We start from the raw sequence: 24981 nt of genomic DNA, 5'->3' as shown, positions 1-24981 counted from the left end.
TTTGTTGTGTTCGGAGTTGAAAAGCCAGGTTTTCAGCAGTTTCCTGAATTTTGTATGTTCCTCCATGGTTCGAATTCTCCTCAGAATGGAGTTCCATAGATTTGCAGCTAAGCAGGAGAATGCTGAGCTGCCCAGTTTATTCTTCCGGTATCGTTTGGGTTCAAGATGGATGTTGTTGCAAGATCTCAGGGTTCTGGCTGGTTTGTAGATGGAGAATTTATTTTGGATAAAGTCTGCTCCTTGGCCGTGTATTGCTCTGTACGTTATACACATGGCTTTGAAAGAGATTCTCTTTTTGATCAGAAGCCAAAGTAGCATCCTGAGCACTGCTGTGATGTGATCTCTTCAGATGCGTTTGAGGAGGAGTCTGGCTGCCACATTTTGTAGTCATTGTAGTTTACTCATTAGGTATTCTGGCATTGCGAGGTATATGCTATTAGCATAATCAATCCTAGACATAATAAGGGATATGATGGCCAGTGTTTTGTGCATGAAGGAGACTAATGGTAGGATCTTTTTTATCGTCTGTAGGAGGAAGTAGCATTTCCGGATTATTGCATTCACCTCCGTTGGTGTTCGAGTGTTAACTTGTTGTCCATGAGGATTCCACGTTTTTTTACACCTTTGGACGTTGTTGGTTGATTTCCCAGCTCTGTTGGTTTGGTATGTGTCTTCCGGTGTAATCATGATTTCAGTTTTGTCAGGATTGACCTGGAGTTCGTTAATGTTCATCCAATGGTAGAGCTCCTTGAAACATTCTGGTTGGGGTGCGTTCTCTTCTTGTATGTTCCCGAATTTGAACATGATTTGTGTATTGTCTGCGTAGTTGTAGCATGTTAGTCCATGCCTTTTGATGAGGTTGATAAGCAGTGCCATATAGATGTTGAAAAGAAGCAGGGATGGTGAGGAGCCTTGTGGTACTCCATGGCATGAATTTGAGAGGCTTTAACCAGATCGTTTCTGTCCTTTCCGTGAGGAATGATTTGATCCAGAGCAGTGCTGTGTCAGTGAGCCCTATTTCTTCGATTATTTTTATTAGGATGGTGTGGCTGAGTGTGTCGTACGGCAGCTGAGAGATGGAGTAATAACAGTGCTGATTTGGTGTTGGAGTCTGTGTTCATCTTTAGGTCATCTCATATTGAGATTAGTGCTGTTTCAGCTCCTCTCTAGGGTCTAAATCCTACTTGTGCCTGATCCAGTAGTTGGTTATTTTCAACGTGTTCCAGTAATTGTTTGTAGACATAGGTCTCTAGTATTTTAGCGGGTAAGGGATGTTAGAGATTGGTCTATAGTTTGGGAAGTCTTCCACATCGCCCATTGTGTCCTTGAGTAAAGGTTTGATGTAGGTCTTTTTTAAAGCTCTTGGTACTTTCCCTGTTGAAAGGGATTGATTGAAGAGCTTTAGGTAGTATTCCACTGGTGTGTCTGGGCGAAGATAGATTTATAGATGTCTGGAGGGAAGGGGTCCATCGAAGAACCTGTCTTGTTGTCTTTTTCACCAAACTTAGTAGTTTTTCTCTCGACATCTGTTGGAAGCAGTCCATTTTGTTAGCTGGTCGCGGGATTATTGGTAGCTGATGAAATATCTGGTTGATTGGTCTGCTTTGTATGATTTGGTGTATGCTGGTGATTTTGTTCTTAAAATGGTCTGCAAGATCATTGCATAGTTTTGGGGTGGGTGTCGGTGCGTTGTTGCATCCTAGCAGGTTTCTCATATCATTTATGATGTTGAATAATTCTTTTTGAGAGTTGGTGGTTTTATCGATCCGCTCAAATTTTGGATTTGTATGCTCAGATTTGTAGTAGCTATTTTATTCTTTTTTCTTGGTCGCGATTGTTCCACCATTCTTGTTCTAGGTTTCTGTGAGTCCTTTTCATCGCTTTTATAGGGGTTGTGTACAGTTTTGCCACAGCTTTCTTTCTTGATGGGACAACACGTTTTTTCCGGGCAGATGGCATGTATTGTTTCTGCAATCCATTTCTGGATTATGTTTGCTCTTTCGTTTATGTTTGTTGCATCCAATGATGTAATCGCTGGCTTTGTGATTTCTAGTCGCTCCTCTAAGTTGCTGTTCTTGATGGTTCTTCAGTTTCTTTTCCAAATAGGTGGATATTTTTCTGTTTTTTTAGGTGGCTTTGATGGTATTTGGATCACGTAAGGGATAATGGGGTTGTTGCTCCATAGTATTTGGATGGGTGGTGATGTTGTGACCAAATCCTGCCGCTTCCACCTTAAGCTACTGAAACGCATATTTCCTTATCTCATCTACCCCCATAGACTGATGGCAATTATGTCCATTGTCATGTCTAGACTTGACTATGCAAACTCCCTATACCTGGGTGCAGCTTCCTTCCAACTAAACAAACTCCAAAGAGTCCAGAACTCTGCAGTCATGCACCTCCTTGCCTCGGCCAAAGGGATCACAGTACACCTGCACTCCGCACCCTACAATGGATCCCGATTGGGCGACAAGCCACTTTCAAAATCATGTGCATTACTCACCGAGCCGTGCACAAACCAGCCAAAAATACCTACAAGAGAAGATTACGCCCTATCTTCCAGCCCACAATATGAGATCAAGCACTGTCCTCCTCCTAGTGGCCCCCCCCACTCTAAGTCAGCCAGGATCAGAGGATCCGCATTCTCAAGCACACAAAACCTAGTGCTTCCCCTAAATGGTCCCAAAGGACCCACCAGGCGTCTTGACCCTCTGCAAAACCATGTTTCTCGGCTAACTACCCACAGCTAGAGAAAGGCCACAAACTCACTACAAAGGACAGGTAAGAATGCCCGGGACATGGAACCCTAGGCCTAGAAGCACTAAATCATGCATGACTATGTACCACACTTAGAAGTTTGGCAATTTACTACGCTCTGTAGATTGGTGATACTCTGGCGAGTATTGCCCTTGGAAGGGACAGCGATGCACTACACCTAGCAACCTTTGGCCACGCATCGCACCTAGAATACTCAGCCATCTGCTGCACTTGGAAGATTAAGACACGCACAACACTTAAGAGGATGGCCAGGTTCAGCGCTTGAGCCTCTGTGTTCTTGGAGGATCCAGCCAAGTATTGAAGGAAGTATTAGAAATTGGTCACTGACCGGTACGTATCTACCACTTCAAAATCCTACAATCCAGAAGCAAAACCCAATTAGATAGACACAGAGATTGTAGGCAAAAGATCGGTAACGCCTTGGTCCCGCATTGCACTAAAATGACTTTATTGTTACACTCAGCAGCCCTAGCCATGCCTGGACCTAGATTATTCAACATTCCTCTGCACCTGGAAGCTATTAGCCTTGTACAACAGGTGGGAAGTGGCCAGACATAGCATTGCTTAAAGTGCTGGGTCCTTAGAGGGTCTGGCCATGTATTGCAGATAGAGCTGAGATTCATACTAGACGTGGAGGCTCTTGAGCATAGAAATATAAGCATAGTTAATTCGGTAGTCACAGGAAGGTAATCAGGCCTCTTTCAACTCCATGGATACTCACAAATACCTCTCACTAACCTGACTCTCCTCTCAGCACCTACAATACTAGAGTGCAGCTATCCCCACGATTAATTTGGCCTAGTTGCACACAATTATATACCACCTTGCACACCGCAACGACCTTTGGAATGCAGCTATCCCCACGATAAACTCGGCTAGTTGCACACATAATATCACTTAGCTCCTAGACACGGCACAACTGCACCTCCACTAGAATGCAGCTAGCACCCACGACAAATTCGATCTAGCTGCACACATACTACCTGTCGCACATACCCTGCACACCACTCCCAGCATTCAAATGCAACTCTCACCCACGAAAAAAATCGGTCTAGCTCTAGCTGCACACATCCCTAGTGCGCACACTTACTATTTACCTCTCTGACCATCTCCACTTACCTAGAATGGGGTCCCTGAGGACGTTCAACCTACAGCACGTTGAGACCATACCAATAGTGAAAGGCACTATACAAATGCCCGTTAACATAAAATAACATAACATAAAATGTATTGAAAAACGAATTCCCGCGTTTTATAACGTAAGCTATATGTGATTGTGATGCAGCGGCTTCAGTGGATCTGAATGCAAGTCTATGAGAGGTTGGAAAAGGTTTGGAAATATTGCACATGGCCTTCTGGGTCTTTTAAGTGAGATACCAATTTCATGGTTAGCCGGGTCTCAAGTTCACTTGGTCACCCTGAAGGGTGGGGCTGGACCCTGTAAACAAAGCTGCCTTGGAAGGTGAGAGAACTCTTGAAACCTCTCTAGTGGAAAAGTCACTAGCTGTAAGTAGGAGAATTCGTCTACCAGGGCCGAAGCAGCCTGTATAGCTGCTGAATCATTGTAGTGGGTCTCTTCCAGTGGGCTCTCTGTCTGTGGCATCATTGAACTCAAGGCAAATCAGTGTGGCTAGTCACAGGGATCCAGGGCATTGCACCAGGATTCGGACATGCTGTGATAGTCTCTGCACAAGTGCAAAGGGTCAGAGTGGGAACTAGTGCTGTCTACAGCCAACAATGATAAAATGTCCATGGGTCAGCTCAGGAGTGCATTCTAGTCAATTATTGCTCTATCTAAGTGAATATATTGTAACAGCGCCACGATGCCCCAGGGCTGCTGTGCGCTTTATAAATTCAAATAAATAAATTGCAGATCTAAATGATTTTTTCTACAATTTCAGCTTTTGAGCTGTATTTTAGATTTGTATTCTGCTGTCCGTGCTACAAAGTGTTTTCTTTTTCTACACACATAAGCCCTTTAACAGTTTGATTAAAAAAACATGCAATCCTAGTAGCACCACCTGTTGTACTGACCACCTGATTACATGGTGCATGTCACATGCATCATTTTCCCTATATGGACTCCGAAAAATCTGCATGCAGCAGGTGGATGATGTTGCATGTCGAAAATGTAGCATATAGACGTCATAAAAATGTGTTCGTGACCTTACACAAGTTTGGTCCAGTCATAGGATGATTTCCAGGTCAGGCAAAATTGCAGAGACCAATATGAGTGCATACATTGAAGAAGTACAGAAGTGTGTCTTTGAACACTGAAGCACCCTTCAACACATGGCACCAACAATGGGCAGTCTGAAATTGAGGGCAGGATGGTACTCTATAACAAAGCTGAGTACAATCAATGAGGGTCAGAGATGGATGCAAAGGTCTGAATTAACAAATGTGCATTCATTATGGATGGAAAAATACTCTGGCAAAGCAAAGGGGACAACAAAACCCAGGATGGCTTCTCTGGGGCTTCAAGGTAGTAAAAATCTATGGACGGCCAAATGTTTTCTTTTCGAAACAAAGTCTCTCACAGCGGGGACCGCCTCAAACAGTCTGAGGGTTTAAGTCACCTCCCACTTTTCTCTGGGCGCTTGTTTCTTTGGTAGCTGTTAGCTTCTTCTCGTCCTGATTGTGTGATTTTATGTAGATCCTTACTCTTGCCTCTACAGGCCTAAGTTCATTGACAAATTAGGTTTTTGCAGCAATAGGAAGGAGGCAGAGGTTTTGCAAGGCAAAGCCCAAAAGTCTTCATTAAGGGCCAGGCCACTTGCTCTGGTACTTTACCTAACTGAGGAGTCTTTCTCTCTTTCCACCCACTGAGCCTTTGTCTACCTAGTTGAAGAGTAGGGATGATCTTTTCTTAGAGTTGGTCAGTAATTCCTTACTTCTGCTTTCTGTTCTAGTCTACTGTCCCACCACATCATCCATTCACCAGATACGTGTTCCATTTCCTCTCTTCTCTTCTCAGGCTTAAGCCATGCCTGCTTCTCTGCGTTACCTCCTCTCTTCTCTCCTCCTGAAGGTTTAACCCCTTGTTCCTCTACTCTTCATGATCTTTTTTCCACTCTTTGTTTCCCACCTCCTGATCTCACCCCCTCCTTCTTCCCCTTTTGTTGGTTAGCTCCTCCTTACTCTGCTTCCACTTGTTGCTTCTTCCTCCTTGCTCCACCACCTCCTTCTCCCAGGTCCCCTCTCTCCAAACATCCTCTTATCCTTCTCAACTTCTTTCTGTCTTCCTTTCTCTAGACGTTCCTCCTCCCCTCCAGTGTAACCTCCTCCACACTATCCTCCCTCCAGCCCCCTGCTACACTCTGCAACTCCTCTTTAATATCCTTAGTCTGCCCCTCTACTTCTACTCTCTACAGCCACCCACACCCTACTGCCAGACCCCACACCCTATAAAGGGGCCTAACACCACCTCCAAGTAGCTCCCTTCATGAACAGGATTCATGTGTGGCGCCCTAGCCTCTCTGCAAAATGATTATGCGTTCCTATTCCAAAGACGTGCCATCACTTTCTTATACCTGCAAGCCCCATACAAGTACGGAAGGTAACATGCAGGCTGAAGCTTAGTGCACCGCAGACTTGCACACATTCTCCCACTCACAAGCCTAAACCAGCATCACGGAGGTGTCTTTGGTGCGCCCATACAAGCCTTCAGGTTGTCTCATTTTCTTTGTAAAACATTTGTGATCCCCCTCCTAACTGTACTCCTCTGCTAACAGTGCTTCCTAGTCTGTTTGGGACAGATTGTGGTTGGATTGTTACATGCTGATGTCTGAGCTGGGGTTTATGGCACACCGGGATGGTAGTACTGTGCTGTGAGGCTCCCAATAGTGGCAGAAGGGCACTATATGAGACCACTTACATTACATCACAAGGAATTTAACTGCCTGGGGGACCCTTAAGGATCAGAATCCCTAATAGGCTCAGTGTGACAAGACCCTGCCACAAGAATAGGGGTGGGATAAGCCAAGCGAACATCCTTGCAATGTCCGCAGGCCCAACATCTCTTAGCTGGCAGTGGGACCGGCCAAAATAGCTCCTCCACTCCCGATTTGTCCCCAGAGTTGTGTAGGGGACTTTGCCACAACCCTTACATATTCTTCAGAAAAACATATAACAAACAATATATATGCTATATGAAAGATAGCAAAAATCAGATAGATGAAGCAGTATTTAAAGTCAGTGGCTGGCAAGTAACACTAAACAATGCCCAGGTGCTCGAAATCACATGAAAAGGACATCAAACTCCAGGGGTATTGCTAAGTCTGGAAGAGATCTGGGGGCACACGAATGTCGGGATGGACTAGACACGGGGCTAGCTAGCCTTTTGGTTGTAGACGCTGAGATTCTATCTGGGGCACAACCAAAAGACCAGTGCTATAGCCCACTAAGCCCCCCTTAGCAACGCCTCTGTCAAACACCCAAACCCAAGAAGCACTCAATAGAGCAACATGTATACCGCAGGGCTTATTAAAAGGCATGTGCATGAGCTGGTTATGTTTTTTTTGTTGCAATGTATTAATTCGAGTTTTGGCAAATAATGCAATCAAGGCAAGACATTATTAAGGCAGTTACCCAAAGTATGTGTTTGGTTAGGTTGTCAAACTCTAGGCCCTGATGGGTTTCGAGGATATTATGAACAGATGGGACGTGCACCAGAGAGAAAGTCAATTAAACTCTACAAGTTTTGGAAAAATTTAATTCATACACATCTTACGATTTACAAAGTTTCAGGTGCAATCAGGTGGTGCCCCCTGACCTGTTGGGGCTTCAACATCAACTAAGAAAAACACAATCCAGGCGTTACCGACTGCTTAACCCAGTCCTAGATTTTTTTTAGGTTTTTTTCTCTTACAGCAAAAAACTAGGACTGTGTTTACCAGTATTTGTGAATAAATTCTCATGGCTGAATAATTTTGGTACATGAATTTAATTTAACCAGACAGGGTTGTTGGACTAATGAGGGGTATCCTGAAAATCCGACATGGATCCGGCCTTCAAGGCTTAAAGTCGGACAACCCTGGCATGCACCCAGGGCCATTTTTTCCATGCCCACGCAAAATATGCAACAGTGAAAATGGCACCAGAAATCATAGTTATGAATATTGACAAAAGCATCCCAGAGGAAACTAGCCCTCTCCTCCATCACCGTCCCTTCAGCAAGAGTGTCTCATAAGTCGCGAGCGACAACGTGAGTTCAGAATACACCTTGTACAAATCTTGGGGTTTTATTTTTTAAACATCAAATTTATTAGCATTTTTAAACAACATAAAATCACCACATTAACACCACCTCAATAGTCCGCCCCCATCGCCCCCGTCCCCTAATACATGCACCACGGGAGTTCAGGTAGCTAAAATAGGTCCCAACAAAACAAAAATACTGACTGGCAAAATAAAACATGGGTCGACTGAAGGATAGTCTCCGCCAAAACTACGTACTGTGTCAGGCTCCCCCACTCAGATGACTCAAAAGGCTGACCATTCATTCCTGCTTGTCCACCAGGCCTGCACGAGGTCTCCTGCACCTCCTTGGACCCTCGAATCGACCACATTACACCTCCTCCCCAACGTACCCTGAATTACCTACCGCCTCCTCCCCCCACATGTTCCCCTAGCTCCAAGACCACCCATCCCACAAGCTAATGTTCGTCTACCCTCCTCTTCCCATTTTGTGATAAAGACCCCCATTCCTCATGAAAGGAGCCCAGGTAGTCATTCACAATAGAGTTTCTCCATTATCATTATATATAGTAATTTCTTCTCCCATTCCACTTTTGACGGAAGACTACTGCCGATCCATTTTGCAACGGCTATCCTACCTGCTCTTAACATTTCCTCCCACATCCTAGGAAGCCTATAAGTCTTCCTGGCTCTCGTAGACAGCACACCAATATCTGGAGGGGATCCAGCGAAAGGTGTTCCCCAGCAATGTCCTTGATCCAGTTTAAGACCTCATCCCAAAATATCTGCACCTTGGGGCATCTCCACCACATGTGTGCCAAGGAATCCAACTGACCACACCACCGTGGGCAAAAGGGCAAGACACAAGGAAACATTTTGGATAGCCTCTGGGGGTCACGATGCCAGCCTCTGAGTACCTTAAGTTGTGCTCCAAAGTGGATGTAAACAAGTTCCAATGGAACACAATCTTGTAAATTATATCCTAATCCTCGTAGAGAATTTCTTCATCGACCAGGTCCCCCCAAAATCTTTTAGATGTTTGCCTTTCTGTCAAATCATATGTGATCAGCACTTTATAAAGCCATGAAATGATAACCTTCCCGTCGTTGCTGTGTATAGGACTTTCTCGAAAGGTATGAGGTCCTGGGAAAGGTCAACCCGCCAATTCTCACCAGGGAGTATCCCTTTAAGCCTGATATAATCAAAGATGGAGATCAGAGCCTGCGGCAGCGCAGACTTCAGTTCTTCAAGTGTCAACAATCTACCTTGGTGGAACAATTGCCCTGTCCTCTCCAACCCCATATCAGACCATTGCTGGGAGTATCAGAAGTTCAACCGCATCAAGTCAATTGGGGGCCCCCAAACTGAGGCCATCGAAGACGGCCACGAAGACAGTTTGTCATTCGCTTTACTCTTTTTCTATACCAACCACAGTAGCCCTGGGCTCGGGTTCTCCCTCAATCTCGGGGAAACCTCCTTACACAGAACCCACAAAAGGTCCCTGACCTTCCTGGGGTGGGTCTCGAGATCTTCCAGGTAGGACCAGTACGTTTGAAGGTCCTCCCACATGTGCACCAGCATCACCCTAAATTTGAGGCCCCATAGTAGCCATGAAAGTCAGGGAGACCAAAGCCTCCGTACTCCCTCAGAAGCATCAGGGTTGCCTGCTGAAGCCTCTGCCTTTTAAACTGCCAAATAAATCTGGATACCAGCATATTCAGCTTGTTAAAATAACATGGTGGAAGGATCCTCGTGAGGGCCGTAAAAAGATATAATAAACAAGGCAACATGGCCATTTTTACCGATATCATGCAACCATACCCTGACAATACCACCGGATCCCACCTTTGGAAGTCTGACCGAATTCTCCCCAACATTGACTCAAAATTAGGTTCTTTCTTTTCTCATTTCTTAAATCCTCCCCTCTTCATCTAAAACCGAGATTCCATCCTGTAACGGTATGACACAGGATTTACCAGCATTCATTTTGAGGCCCGAGAAGGATTCGAACCTGGAAATCTTTGAGAGCAACTCTGGTAGCGAAGATCCTATGTCCATCACGTAGGCCAATATATTGTCAGCAAAGAGAGAACGTTTAAAATCAATTCCACCACAGCTGATCCCTTTTATATGTGGATTGGACCGGACAGAGATAGCCAATGGCTCAATTTCCAGAGCGTAGAGTAAGGGTGTTAAGGGGACACCCCTGCCTTGTCCCCTTCGATAAACCGAAGTAGCTGGTAAGCTTCCCCCTCACTTGTATATGTGCAGTAGGAGCTCTATACAGGGCTGTAGCGCATTTCTGAATATTGTCCCCAAACCCCATTTTTTGCCAGGACCGTCGTCATATAGAGCCATTCGACTATGTCAAAGGCCTTTTCCGAATCGATTGACACAAGGCTTGCCTCAACGCCTGCTGCTCTGGCCCTATAGATCAGATCTATGGTCTTCTGGATATTAAGTTAAGTGTAATCAGTGAACTGCGCCAATTAACAATAATACAATAACAATTGAGTTATATTTTTAGTTCCATTCCACAGCCTGACACGTGTTTCGAGCAAAGCTCTTTTTCAAAGGCTGTACATAGTTGCAAATATACAATCAATAGCATGTTCATTATTGTATACACATCATATCAATTGGGCAAACACCAAGGGGTTACGAAGGGAAAATGGCCAAAAATAAATGTGTATTACATGACAACAAAGTTAACATCATGACATTAAATGATAGTGAAACATTTTTCAAATTCATACAGTCAATTACCGTTTGATAAAAGGATCCATCCGGTTCCAAAACCAATAAAAGGGATGACAAAACAACATGGTAAGAAAATAAGTGTGTGCGGTGATCAAACAACCATAGATGAATTAATATACTGAATCAACTAAATTAATCAAAACTGGCTAGATATATTTACCGATGAACCTTGTCCAAGAAGAATCTGTACAACAAAAATTCACAAAGATTATCGATTGCCATAGCTGTTACGTCCATAGCCCAACCAAAATTCCACGACATTTAATATAAAAAGTAATTACCTTGATATTACTTGCAATTGCAATAACAATTAGAGGAATTCTGCAGTAATCCACGTACGAAAAGGAATTGTTGCCCGTAAGGATGCAATAATCAACCAATTCAGGATGAACCACGTATCCAATGTCAGTAGATGATTGAACAGTTAACAAGAGAGAAAAAAGGGGAAACAAGCCCGGAATTAGGTGAAAGCGCCTGATTGAGACACAGGGACCGTATCAAAAGGACATGCAGACCGCTTACCAGCCTTCCGGCAACAACAATATCCAAGGGAGAGCGCGCGCGCATGGTGCTGCTCGTGTAGTTAAGGAAGAAAACTAGATCGCGTAGACATCAACATGACAGAACATCCAGCGGTGGCCATATTGGGTGAGGGAGAGGACCGGCTGCAGTCAAGTGACATGCTCCTGAGCCATAATTAAACACTAGGATCCACCAATTAATTATAAGATTGAAGCGGTTATGTTAGTGCTTTTACATGCATAATTTAGGTGTTGATACGAAATAAAATTAAAATTAACGCACTGAAAGTAGTGAGTCCTGGTTATGTGCTCAACACACACACCTATTGGTGCTACTAAGCCTGAATTACCACTTGAGACTACAATTTAATTGAAAAAATGATCCGAATCATCTGGCACAATTATATATATTATTGTGGTGATAAGAAGAATAAATCTTAGCGGTCTAAAAAGATATGTCATCCTAGGTTGTGTAATCAACCGCACACACCCATTAATTCATCACGGGGCATACTCACAATCAGATTAGCTCCCTTTTCGATCAGAAAATAAAAATAAAAATAAATAGCATAAAGAGCATGGTAGTCAAGTGTAGCTACCTAAATGTCAATGGCACAAGTAACCAAACTTAAATAAGAAGTAAATCATAAGAAAACATGAAATTCATGATCGGAATTAAGTCCACAATTAACCAATCTATGTTTACAAATAAGTCTTGCTTCCAATTGTCTGAGTCTAAGTTCCATATTGCCACCTCTTTTTAAAGGACGTATTTGAGCCAACCCAATAAATTTTAAGTCCTTGAAGTCATCCAACTGGTGTAGAGTCTGCCAATGTAATGCCATGGATATTTAGCATCCTGTTTGTTCAAAGAGGCCAAATGCTCACAAATCCGAATTTTGAGTGGCCTGATGGTGCTCCCAACATAGAATAAGCCACAAACACATATGATGCAGTACACTACAAACTTAGTGTTACAATTAATAAATGAGTTAATTACATGCTTGCCTGTTGTGCCAAAATCAAGAGCCTCGGATTCCAATGTATGTGAACACATGTTGCAACTCCCACATTTGTGAAACCCATTCAAGCGCCCTTGATCTAACCATGTTTTGGCAGTGAGTGCTGGTGCCATAAAGGACGGACATAAAAGATTTTTAAGAGTAGGAGCTCTACTAAATACTATTGATGGGTTTGGTTCCAATAATTTGGTAAGATCCTTGTCAAGGTGTAGTAAGTGCCAATGACGTTTTAGTATAGCATACACCTCATTACTATCACTGTTGTATCGAGTAATCAATCTGATTTTATTAAAAGGCGTGTTAGCTGAATTTGTTCTAGTTTTGGGTTTAAGTAAATCAGCCCTCTTCACACTAGACACTTCACGTTCAATCTTAACGAGTAAATTTGGTTGGTATCTACGTTGTACAAATTGGTCATGTATAAACAGTTTTTCCGCATCAAAGTCAGCATTAAGGGAACAATTCCGTTTAGCTCTAATGTATTCACCTTTCGGAATATTGTTGATAACAGAACGTTTGTGAGAACTAGATGAGTGTAAAACTGCATTAACCGAGGTAGGTTTACGAAAAGTTTTAGTGATAAAACCCGTAGGAGACATCGAGATATACAAGTCAAGAAAATCCACAGAATCATTGGAATAATGATGTACAAATTGCAAACCCCAATTGTTAGCATTTAGAAAATTTACAAACTCACTTAGTTCCGCCACATTGCCAGTCCAAATCATAAAAACATCATCAATGTATCTTTTCCAAAGATATATCAGGTGTGAAAAAACTTTGTTCTGAATCACATATTGTTCTTCAAATTGGTGCATAAATATATTCGCCACAGAAGGAGCAAAGCTAGCTCCCATTGCAATCCCAATCAATTGTTGGTAATAAGCATCATTGAAAAGAAAAACATTATTTTGCAAAGCACAAAGAAGAAATTCTTTGATCATTTCAATATGAAGATGGTATGATGCTGATTTGTGTCAGAAAATGTAGGTAATGCTGGCAATTGCTTTATGGTGATCAATAGAAGTATATAGTGATTTAACATCAAGTGTGACCAATAATACTTCAGAAGTACAAGGCAATTGTGCAAGAATATCAAGAATATGCATAGTATCTCGTATGTATGTGGGTGTGGAGTGGACCAGTGGGGCAATACATTCATTAACATAAACTGATATAGGTTCCAAAATTCCACCCTGGCCACTGATAATGGGTCTACCTTCAGGTATCTTATCAAACGGCTTGTGAATCTTAGGCAGAAAATAGGCAGTTGGCATTGTAGGTTGATCAGAGAACAAAAAACATTTTCCAACATCTGTAATAATGCCTAGTTTACACCATTTGTCGATTAAAGAGTGAACTTTATTACGTATATGTGCGATAGGATTATTTTTCAAAATGGCATAACAACCTGGAGTGTTCAAATGGTCGAATGCCATAGAGATATAGTCTACTTTATCCATAATTACAACGTTTCCACCCTTATCCGCCTCCTTAATCACCAGCGAGTCATTAGATGCTAATTTATGAAGGGCGGAACGCTGTGCTACTGATAGATTGGAATATGTATGATGAGAACGAGAAGAACAACGATCAACCAATGTGTGGATATCATTAGTCACAACCCGATGAAAAGTATCTATGACATTATCATCTGAAAGAATAGGAGTAAATTTAGATTTGTTTGCAAATTCTTTAATTGTCAAATTACGATGCTGAATATCTAATTCTTTCATGGTATCAAGAAGATTAGACTCACTGTCCGACATTGACTCATCAATAGACATAAGTATGTATGTACTCATCATTGTTTGCAATGAAAGTTCTGATAGTTCGGCGACAGGTGTCATAGGGGAGTATTGTTTGACTTGTGTGGCAAAAAACTTCTTTAGCTTGAGCTTTCTGATAAATTTAAATAGATCGATCTGTACCTGCACACAGTCATTGATACAGGATGTAGCAAATGATAACCCTTTGTTTAACAGTGAGTGTTCTTCTGGAGAGAGCTGATATTGACTTAAATTATGAATTAAATTTATCTGAACTGATTCTGATCGGTTTGATTCTGCATCGATTTCTGATAAGAGGCTCTGGTTAGCCGTTGGCCTACTGGAGCGGCGTTAGCGCCACCTATGTTGGCCGCCCCTTGAGCCCCTTGGTTGGGACCGAGCGTTGCGATATTGGCAGCGGATGGTAAGCGGAACCTGACCTGTTTTCTGATAGCCTCTTGTCTGTTGCCCTTTTTAAATCTTCTCATCTGTTCCAAAAAAGGTGCCGGAGCCGAAATAAGTTGTTCAGGCAATTCAACAGAGTCAACATCCTCTTTATCCGGCACCTCATCATCAAGGGGTGCATTCCCTGAGGCATTTTTGTTCCCAGGTCGGTCTGAATCACTTTCTACATCAGAACTAACAGGGGATGAGGCAGCACTACTATTACGCGATCTAGACACTTCATCAAACTTGGGTTGATAAGTGTAGACCCGGTTATCTCGATAATCCCTATCGTCTCTAGAGAATTTTCTACATTTTCTCATTTTGACCTCATCCTGATGCCTTCTCAATACATTGTACATTGTTTTGAAATTTTTATCAATAGTTGCAGCAGGTGCATCAAACAATTGAATTTCTTGTTTAAGTTCATCAGTCTGTTTAACAATACGAGAATGGGCTCTTTCTGCATGTTCAATAAGTAATAATAGCATTTTATTAGAGCTATTGGTCAGGTTGGTTTCCCATTCCACTGCCAGATCATTATCCTGAGGATCTTCAAAGTCCGGAAAAATAAGTATACGGAGGCCTCTTGGTATTTTGCGTTCTTGAATATAATGCTTAAGCGTGGTCATCTCCCACAATTTATTGATTTCTCTGATACTCAACCTCTCAAGCTTAATGAATTTTGATCTGAGATCCTCAGTACTGTTAGGTAACCGCTTGAACGGGTTCAAAGTAGAACCACGAGGTGCAAATAATGCTTTAATATCCGCATCTCTAGTGAGGATATATTCTGCTGCTTCAGCCATTAGATAGAGAGAAGTACAGTGCAAAAGCTGCTGGGTTCAAGACCAGAAAGTTAGCAATAAAACAGTGTGGTCCAAAGGCCTATGTGAACAACCAGCGCTAATACTCAATATTAAGAATGTGAAAAAGGCAGCGTTCAACTTGAGATTTTGAAGGTGCCAGGACCAGGAACCCTCAGTGAGAGATAAGTTAAGTGTAATCAGTGAACTGCGCCAATTAACAATAATACAATAACAATTGAGTTATATTTTTAGTTCCATTCCACAGCCTGACACGTGTTTCGAGCAAAGCTCTTTTTCAAAGGCTGTACATAGTTGCAAATATACAATCAATAGCATGTTCATTATTGTGTACACATCATATCAATTGGGCAAACACCAAGGGGATACGAAGGGAAAATGGCCAAAAATAAATGTGTATTACATGACAACAAAGTTAACATCATGACATTAAATGATAGTGAAACATTTTTCAAATTCATACAGTCAATTACCGTTTGATAAAAGGATCCATCCGGTTCCAAAACCAATAAAAGGGATGACAAAACAACATGGTAAGAAAATAAGTGCGTGCGGTGATCAAACAACCATAGATGAATTAATATACCGAATCAACTAAATTAATCAAAACTGGCTAGATATATTTACCGATGAACCTTGTCCAAGAAGAATCTGTACAACAAAAATTCACAAAGATTATCGATTGCCATAGCTGTTACGTCCATAGCCCAACCAAAATTCCACAACATTTAATATAAAAAGTAATTACCTTGATATTACTTGCAATTGCAATAATAATTAGAGGAATTCTGCAATAATCCACGTACGAAAGGGAATTGTTGCCCATAAGGATGCAATAATCAACCAATTCAGGATGAACCACGTATCCAATGTCAGTAGATGATTGAACAGTTAACAAGAGAGAAAAAAGTGGAAACAAGCTCGGAATTAGGTGAAAGCGCCTGATTGAGACACAGGGACCATATCAAAAGGACATGCAGACCGCTTACCAGCCTTCCGGCAACAACAGTATCCAAGGGAGAGCACGCGCGCATGGTGCTGCTCGTGTAGTTAAGGAAGAAAACTAGATCGCGTAGACATCAACATGACAGAACATCCAGCGGCAGCCATATTGGGTGAGGGAGAGGACCGGCTGCAGTCAAGTGACATGCTCCTGAGCCATAATTAAACACTAGGATCCACCAATTAATTATAAGATTGAAGCGGTTATGTTAGTGCTTTTACATGCATAATTTAGGTGTTGATACGAAATAAAATTAAAATTAACGCACTGAAAGTAGTTAGTCCTGGTTATGTGCTCAACACACACACCTACTGGTGCTACTAAGCCTGAATTACCACTTGAGACTACAATTTAATTGAAAAAATGATCCGAATCATCTGGCGCAATTATATATATTATTGTGGTGATAAGAAGAATAAATCTTAGCGGTCTAAAAAGATATGTCATCCTAGGTTGTGTAATAGTCTCTTCTGGATATTATCAGAGCCCTGCCAACTCCTTATAAATCCCACCTTGTCCCCTTGAACCAGGGCAGGCAGAACGCCTCAATCCAGTTAGCCAATATTTTGGCCAAGACCTTAACATTGACATTAAGTAACGGGATCGGCCTGTATGAAGAGCAGCAGTGATGGATCCTTGCCCTCTTTCAGGAGCAAGAAAAAAGGAAGAACTTAGGCTACCCCACCTGTATCACACTGGCCGGTTATGGACCCAGCACACGTTTTTCACAGATCTTTGTTGGTTAGTCTGTACATATGAGAACACCCAGAATTTATGCGATACAATTTACATTTATTTGAACATTATGGTTTAAAATATAGCTCACACAGCTATTGACAAAGACCTTTTGTTTTGCCTGAAAAAACTGTGATCAATTCAGTCTAACAGGCTTAATAATCAACCACATACATTGGTTCTTTACATTTACTGTTTTGTAGTGTGGGTTACTTAGAGGTGTGACTTAGAATGTGGTTCGGTTGACTTCACATCTGTCTAGTCGACACAACACTGGTGTTTCTGACGCTCAGTTGCTGATGGTGTTGCTGGTGCCGTCTTCAGGACAAATTTGGTGGACTTGAGCTGTCACTTGATTGGGACATCTAAAAGGTAAGCGGATACAATTTACAATAAGAGAAGGGTGTATCTCTACAGGAAAAATATCCTGTAACGGTGTGCTGGACAATAGTCCTACCTGTGCCTTGGGAGTTTGCTGTGACAGGTAAGCGTTAGCACTGGTTAGAGTACTTTGCTCGTGGTGCCTTCAGTGCGCTGGATGTGTAGAATCCTGTCCATCTAGGATGTATCAGTCAGCTCAATGGCTGTAAAGAAGATAGATAAATATCTCATGAGAAAGCGCTACAATGCGCTTGTGTGTCACCTGTATCAAAAAGCTGCGCGGCTGTGATGGTGACTTGCACTATGAATGTGCCACTTTTTTACAAAACTCGTGTTTCATGCATGGGCATCGTGTCTACTGCGTGTCTCCCCCGCAGGTGTTTAAGTAAGCTTTATACATATTGGAATCTATCTAGGTGCTTCCCGTCGGGGAACCTGTGTTGGCTAAACAACAAGTGCTCTCTCGAGCCGTGAGGGGTCTGAAATTCTAGGCAGGCGGTAGACCGCTCTAAAATGGCTGTACTTACTTGTCTCGGCAGCTCGTAACTGCAGCTTGCTGAGTCGTTAGCGGCGTCTGCTGTTACGCTCATGCGTGTGGGCTATATCAGCTCACGTCACTTGTGTGTGTGTGTGTCCCGCATACAGGCGCGCATGCGCGAGTGAACAGTGTGCTGCCTAGCTCTCCTCGGGGAGTAGTGTCTCGACGCGTGTAGCGTGTAGGCAGTTCTATTTGAATAATAGCAAATATATACACACTATGTGGCACCACCCTAGGCTTTTAGCTTCACTTTAAACCCATAGTTGGTAGTTTTAAAAATTATAGCAATCATAAGCACGGTGGAACTGCATAAATTAAGGAAGAAAGGCAGGTTAGCTTCAGGACATAGGCAGTACACGTTCATGAGACTCAAATAGTAATACTGTGTGAGGATCCCCCCACCTGGGCAACCTGTGATGGACAAGTTAGGGAGTACCTTATCTTGTCTTTTACAGCCCAGTCCAAAAATGTTTAGTAATGCTCTTCTGTTTTTTTTATAGATTCTACCACCCCAATGTACCTGAGATGTCACAGGAGAACAGGATCCAAGATGATTTGGGGACCCTTTGATGACTCCTGAGGCTGGAAGACGCTCTTCCTTGTTACAGTATCTTTGGTGCTTTGCCAGGCGAAGTGGCAGGGTTTCTTGGCTTCACTTAATGGGAACCCTGAAGGATGGACCCCATTTGCAAGAAAGAGTCCCTGGGATGCCGAGGCCAATAGAAAAAGAGGAATCAGGGGCTTTCGAAAAGGCAGCAGTTTCGGTATTCATGATTGTCTCCTTTGGATGGTTGTTACTCAGGCTGTGGAAGTCCTAGGATGATGAAACTTGCTGTGGAATCCGAAAAGGCCTGGCTGAAGAAGATGAGAACCATGGGGACCTTGGATGGCTGCAGAGGCAGAAGTAGGTGTTGGGTTTCAGGATTTTGTGTTTCATCATCTTTTGGATCTTCGGCGCTGCAGCTGCGGCACAGACCTCTGGATGGCTTCTGGCGACCTTGACTGGACCACTGTACTGGACTACGGACCCTCAGCAAGGCTGGACCCTTGGGATGTCTTCTTTGGATTTGGTGGTGGATAACCTACTGGCAGACCTTCCTCTGCGCACAGTGAACTGGAATTTGCTTTAGTGGGAAAAAGTGGTTGGATATAGTGTCAGGATGTCTCTTGAAGGATTCTTTCATCAGGTGAAAGTTTCACAGCTCCAGGTGTCAAGCAGCACTATGCCAGGGTAACCCCTCTTCTGGGAGGTAGACAGCAATCTGGCTTCCAGCAGTCACAAGCACTCCTCTGGACCCTAGGTGACACAACTGGACTTCTTCAACTCAAGATGTCCAAGTATTTCTCTTCTGGACGCACAAAAACCACTTCCCCAGACAGCAGTCACACGGGACTGGCTTCCAGGGTACCTCTGATGAAGAGTAGCAGGTGCACAATAGTCCCTCGTAACTCGGGAAGAGGTCTTCTATCCAGGTCCTCTCTTGGATCAGTCCTTGGAAGAACACAGCAGCTTTCAGATTACGTGAAGAAAATGCAGCATCAGACTTCTTTCTCCAGCTTCAGCTCCAACAAATTGGCGAGTGGGAGGACCCCTGTTATACACATTTGGGCCTCATTCAGCTATCCTGAGCCAGGCTCACCAGCCAATCATTCATGAGTGCATACATGCAGTCAGGCAGCCAATCAGGCTCACGGGCATTCAGGCCATTCACTCCATCCAGACACCCATAACCCAGAATGAGGGTTGGAGTAAGCACCCAGCCTTTCAGCACTCCACACTGCATACAGACAGGGCTTTCTCAGGCATTGTATCATACAACCAATAAAAGACAACCACAACACAGAATGTGAGTTGACTTCATGACTCCATTCATACAGGTCCCACCACAAGGGTGTGCCCACAATACACAGCCCCTGGGAAGGCTCCAGTCAGTCTGACAGGAGGCAGCCCTAGAACCATAAATGGTATTTCCACCCCACAGCCAGTCAGGGGGCAAGGACAGAGTAAGGGCTTCCCAGGACTTTGGGAAGTAAGGTAAAAGGTAATAGAAACCAAGAGGCCACGGTGGCCATCTTGCCTTCCTTCAGGAATCCATTGATTCCAATGGCAGGGCCTGGGTGTCCCAAAAATGGAGGACACTCAGAGCAACTGTCAAATCAGCATGTAGCTGCCACCAGCCCATATTCTGCTCTGTGGGTAACACACAGGTGCCCGGAAACACATGCAAGGGGTACAAGGGTGTACCCCCACCTATGAGTGCAATAAGGGTACCCCATGGGTGTTGTTCACCAATAGGAAAATATGAAGAGCTGCACTGCCAGAGGTCCAGGCTGGACCTCAGTGGCAGAGAACATACAGAAAACACATACAGAGAAGTGGTAGGCAAGGACTAGGAGACCCTGTCCCTCCATAAGGCAATTCCAGCACCACATTATTAGACATAACGAATAGGTGTAACATTAGTTTAGGGACATCGGTTTGGCAGTGCTTCTGCTCTCAAAGAATACTCGTGTCATATTTTCTTTCTTTCATATCTTATTTCCTTCTTTCTCAGCGATGCTGCTCATCCCTCCCCAACCCCCGACTGAGACCTATCTCAGGGACTGGCATGGATTGTTCCCCCTCTGCACCTTGTTTGGGCTGAAGCTGATCAAGAGAATGAGGCGTCTAATCTGTGGACATCAGCCGTGGAGAAGCCTGAGACGAGACTGCAACAAGCAGAAATGTTGTTCAGTAGATAAACACAAAGGGATAGATTTTCAAACTTTTTGCACAAGTGAGGAGATGCGCTAGCGGCCAAAAAGGCCCAATTCTCAAAAGGCACCTGACTGGCGCTCATTCATATTTCCCATTCCCCGCCTTTGTGCAAATAAGGGTGCGTTTCTGCATATTTAAAAGCGCATGCCAAATTCACAAACGCAATGTGCTTTTAAAATGCGCAGAAATGAGGGTCTTCCCCCTGTGACTGTTCGGAAGAGGGGGCGGCGTAACTGACCATGTCATGATTTGCTTTTTAAATGTGACGATGGTGGCCGCACCCACAGCTGTCACACTAGCCTTTGCATCCCCCAAACAGGGATGGAAATGCTTGTTTGTTCAGTCATTTCACCGAGGCGGGCCTTTTAACAGGAGGAGATATCTAGCTAACTGGTCTGCACCCCTGGGGAAAGGAGTTCAAATGTCTCCCAATTGTATATCCCGAGATGCCACCAAAGCTAGTTGTAAGTTCCATATCATGAGAGATCTCTAACAGGAAGTGGCAATGACAGCATGATGTTATCAGCTTATGATAACAGCTTACTAACAGAGTCGCCTAAGAGGATGCCTTCAATAAGCGTGCTGTGCCTGGTTCGATATGCTGGGGGCTCTGAAACACTGGGAAATAGAAGGGGGGAATTGATATCCCTGTGTGGGCCCCCTCCTCAAAGAATAAGATGCTAAACTGGCACCCACCAGTCTAGATATTTGCAGTTAAACCTTTGTAAAAATTGGCAGTCTTTTTTTTTTAAATGTCAAAGCCAAATTCCTTCTGGGTACACACCAGGAAAGCCAATGCAACCCTGTCAAAGTAATTCTTCTGCACCCCTTATCTTCTCACCATAAGGGCTTGAATCGTAGCATCATAGGTGCCGTGATTTTAGAGCATGTACATGTTATTGGACACTTTTACTCCCATATTCTTTGTTATTCAGCTCTTTCCCTCATATGTGCCACTAACTCCTCGACTTTGTCCAGGCCATAGCATAGCTTGCACTCCTAACAGAGCCAACATTTCAGGGCTTCTAAACTCCAACTTCTAAAGTTCTGGGGTCCTGTCCCCTCCATCCGTGTAGATGGCTCCCCCATTCATATGGTTCACAGATGTCTAGTTGGGCAGCATCCGGTCTACCTAAAAGAACAAATCACACATTATGTACCAAGGTGACCATTAAGATCAGGGGCATTGGGAGAGATTATATGTCCCTCCGCCAAACAGTTAGATGACCTGGGCCGGGCATTCCCAGTGAAAGTGGCTCAGAAATGGAACAGCCTACGAATGCAACTCAGACAAGAAAAGAACTACCCAACGTTTACCCAACGTTTAGGAAAGCCCTAAAAACAAACCTGTTTAGGTGAAGGAAATTGACCTACAGGATATGCACCATGATTTAGGTAGACAATGATGTCCTGTCAGAGTCTGTATGTGTGCGCCCTGAGGCCTGCAGCCATTCGGCGCAATAAAAATAAATAAATAAAATAAAAAAATCATACGGCTACAGAGCTAGGAATAGAGGCGAGACTATTAACAACTGAATGATGGAGGACTTACTGAATGTTAGCAGAGCCCAGAACAGTCTTGCGCAATCTCAGATGCTGCGGAATAAGAGGATCGTGCAAATACTTGTATTGCATATGAACTGCAGGAAGACATACTAACCCAGGAACCAATGCAGAATACTAATTCATGGGCCATATACCAAACCAGATCATGTTAAAAGGTTTCTAATAAGTAACCTTCTTTTAAAGCATTACCTTAACTCTTGGTGTTGCTTGGAGTATTAGGCATAGATTTAACTCTAATTGTAGCTTAACACCATGCGTGCGTTACAGCCAGGAAAATAGCCATCAGGTGTAGCACCAGGTAAACCCAAGGATAGCAAAACCATTCTCAAAACCCATCTTGGAATAAGCAAGGAATGGGAAACTTGGGAAGGGATCCAGGCAACAAGATGGGTTCAGCCAAACTGATCTGTAGAGCTAAGTTGCAAGAATACGATTTTTGGGGGAAACCAAAAGATGAAAGAGGCCTAACGTGGAGTGTAGACCTCTTGTATGAGTTAACAAGTTACCACACCTGGGCTCAGCTTGAAAGTGAAACATGCTGTTTCCTTTACAGGCCCTGGGTGCATGTCAATGGGATAGAAGGATTCCATCCTGGGTATTAAATCGAGGGGTGTCATGGTTACAGGTCACTGGAGATTAACCGGTCCAGAGTTGGGTATTAAAGCTAGAGAGACCACTAAACTGGAGGTCACAAGTGAATAGCTGATGTGAACCCTGGTACTTGAATTTAGAGGAATTCTGCAGCCCAGGTCACTAGGGATGGCCAGATCAAAACCCTGTTGTAATGGTTAAGGGGGAGAACTGAGGTACATGTTACTAGACCCAGGCTGACCAAGGCCTATTTATGAATGATTGAGGGAGCTAATGAGCACCAGGCTAGCTACATGTGACTGGCACAGGCTGTACCACTCCTGGTTGTTTTAGTCAGTGGTAGTACCAAGCCGCTGGTCCCTGTGGGCAAACCTGATTCCCAATTAGAGACTTTTCTTTTGTTTTACAATTTTGCACTTTTGGTGGGACATTGTTTTTCTAGGTTACATTTTTAACAGAAGGAACATTGGTGAACATCTGAATGGACTACAAACTCTGAGCAGCCTCTGTTTAGGCTGGTGGTTTAAGAGGGGTTGGTAAAGCATGCTTAATGTGGCACATGAATTGGAATCTGGTTGCTCTCGCTAAGATGGCGGCAGAATCTATCTCTGAAGGTACAGAAATCTTCTTCCAGTTCTCCTCTTCCCACGTGCTACACCTGTGGTACATTCGGCGAGATACCGGAGATACCGAAATCCAATCCTGGCTCTTATTCATTGGATTCCGGCATAAGAGAATGCCCACTCTAAATATGTTCTTCCATGTTTTCCTATTAACCCCTTTCTCTCTTTGTGTGATTCCTACACAGGCGGCAAGTGTACGTTCTGTCCTGAGGGGTGGCTCGTATTTGGCTCCCGCTGCTACTTCTACTCCACAACCGAGCAAAGCTGGGAATTGAGCGAACGCAGCTGCCGGGCCCTGGACGCACACTTAGCCGTCATTCACAGTCGCGAGGAGATGGTAAGAAACCCTTCACATCCTCTCTAAATGTGGATTACAAGCGAATTATACTCTGGCCCTTAACTCTAGGAGGGCGTCAGTGAAACTGCAATATTCATTATTTGTAATGCGTACCTTACGGCCATGGATTCCTCATCTATTGTAATAGCTCCTGGTGCAGACTGGATCTTGAAATCTTACAACAGCCACTAGCTACAATCCAATTTGTTTTGGTGATGGGGCTTTACTGGTGCCGGAACTACCTCCTGACCCCTCTTTCTTTTTTCCACACAATAGCAAAGCCACTCTGCGAAGGCCGCATATTTTTGCGCTTTCACCAGGTTTTCCTCCCCCTGCTGCCTCCAAAGGCTATCATGGCTTAAGCTTTGCAGGGAAGGGCAAATGTCGGCTGCAGATTACAGGCGCTGTGTGTGGTTCCTGTGCCTGGACTGAGACACAGACGCCACTGCTAGATTGTGCAACCCAAGGCCTCCTGGCAGTACATCACAAAGGTATTCATACCACAGAACAAACCTGCTACGAGAAGCCAGTCTCAAACCTCCTGCCATCAGCACGGGTCCACCCTAAAATGTCTTCTCTCCATATCTGCCCGACCCACACCACGCAAGGCCTGACATCCAGCATCTGCAGCTTTGGAGACAGAAAAAGGGAAGAAGATGGAAAGATCCACTGCAAACAGTGAGTCATCCCTCCTCAAGGAACTGGACCTCCTCCGGATCATGGAATCAACACTGCAGGACACTGTCAGCCGCATGCCTCAGGTCCTTTCTTCCTGCTGTGGAAGCCGATTCCTTGAAAATGATCAAAGTCTTAAGAACCCATTCATCTTGAGGGCACCCCCTTTACCCAATGTCTTGATGTCCAGTATAAGAATGTGCTGCCTTATCTAGCAACAGATAGAGAATCAAAAAAGATGGGCTCATTTGGGATCTAAGGCTTTAGTTCTAGAAGCATTGGGCCGCGGGCTGCCGGTGCTGCCTGCATATACATCCACAAAGTGAGATATTGCCAAGGAAGCCACACAGAATATGCAGGAAGATGTTTAGAAGCTCTTCCTGGGAATAGCACACAATATTAATGAGAAAGAAATCCTCAAGACATTCCTGCAGATCATTGACTATCATGCAAT

The 24981-nt window shown here is 43.8% G+C and overlaps 1 protein-coding gene across 1 annotated transcript in view; it reads left to right on the top strand.

Moving 5' to 3' along the window:
• The window catches only part of LOC138580230 (asialoglycoprotein receptor 1-like), a 233674-nt gene that overhangs the window by 121273 nt on the left and 87420 nt on the right, over positions 1-24981 (top strand). The window contains exon 4 of the mRNA XM_069650599.1: positions 23701-23852. Coding sequence (XP_069506700.1) covers positions 23701-23852 — 152 coding nt within the window. The remainder of the gene's footprint in view (positions 1-23700; positions 23853-24981) is intronic.

This window comes from Ambystoma mexicanum, chromosome 3p (assembly GCF_040938575.1).
Source record: "Ambystoma mexicanum isolate Mex_15411 chromosome 3p, UKY_AmexF1_1, whole genome shotgun sequence".
Lineage (NCBI taxonomy): Eukaryota > Metazoa > Chordata > Amphibia > Caudata > Ambystomatidae > Ambystoma > Ambystoma mexicanum.
This window is presented reverse-complemented; position numbering and strand designations above follow the sequence as displayed.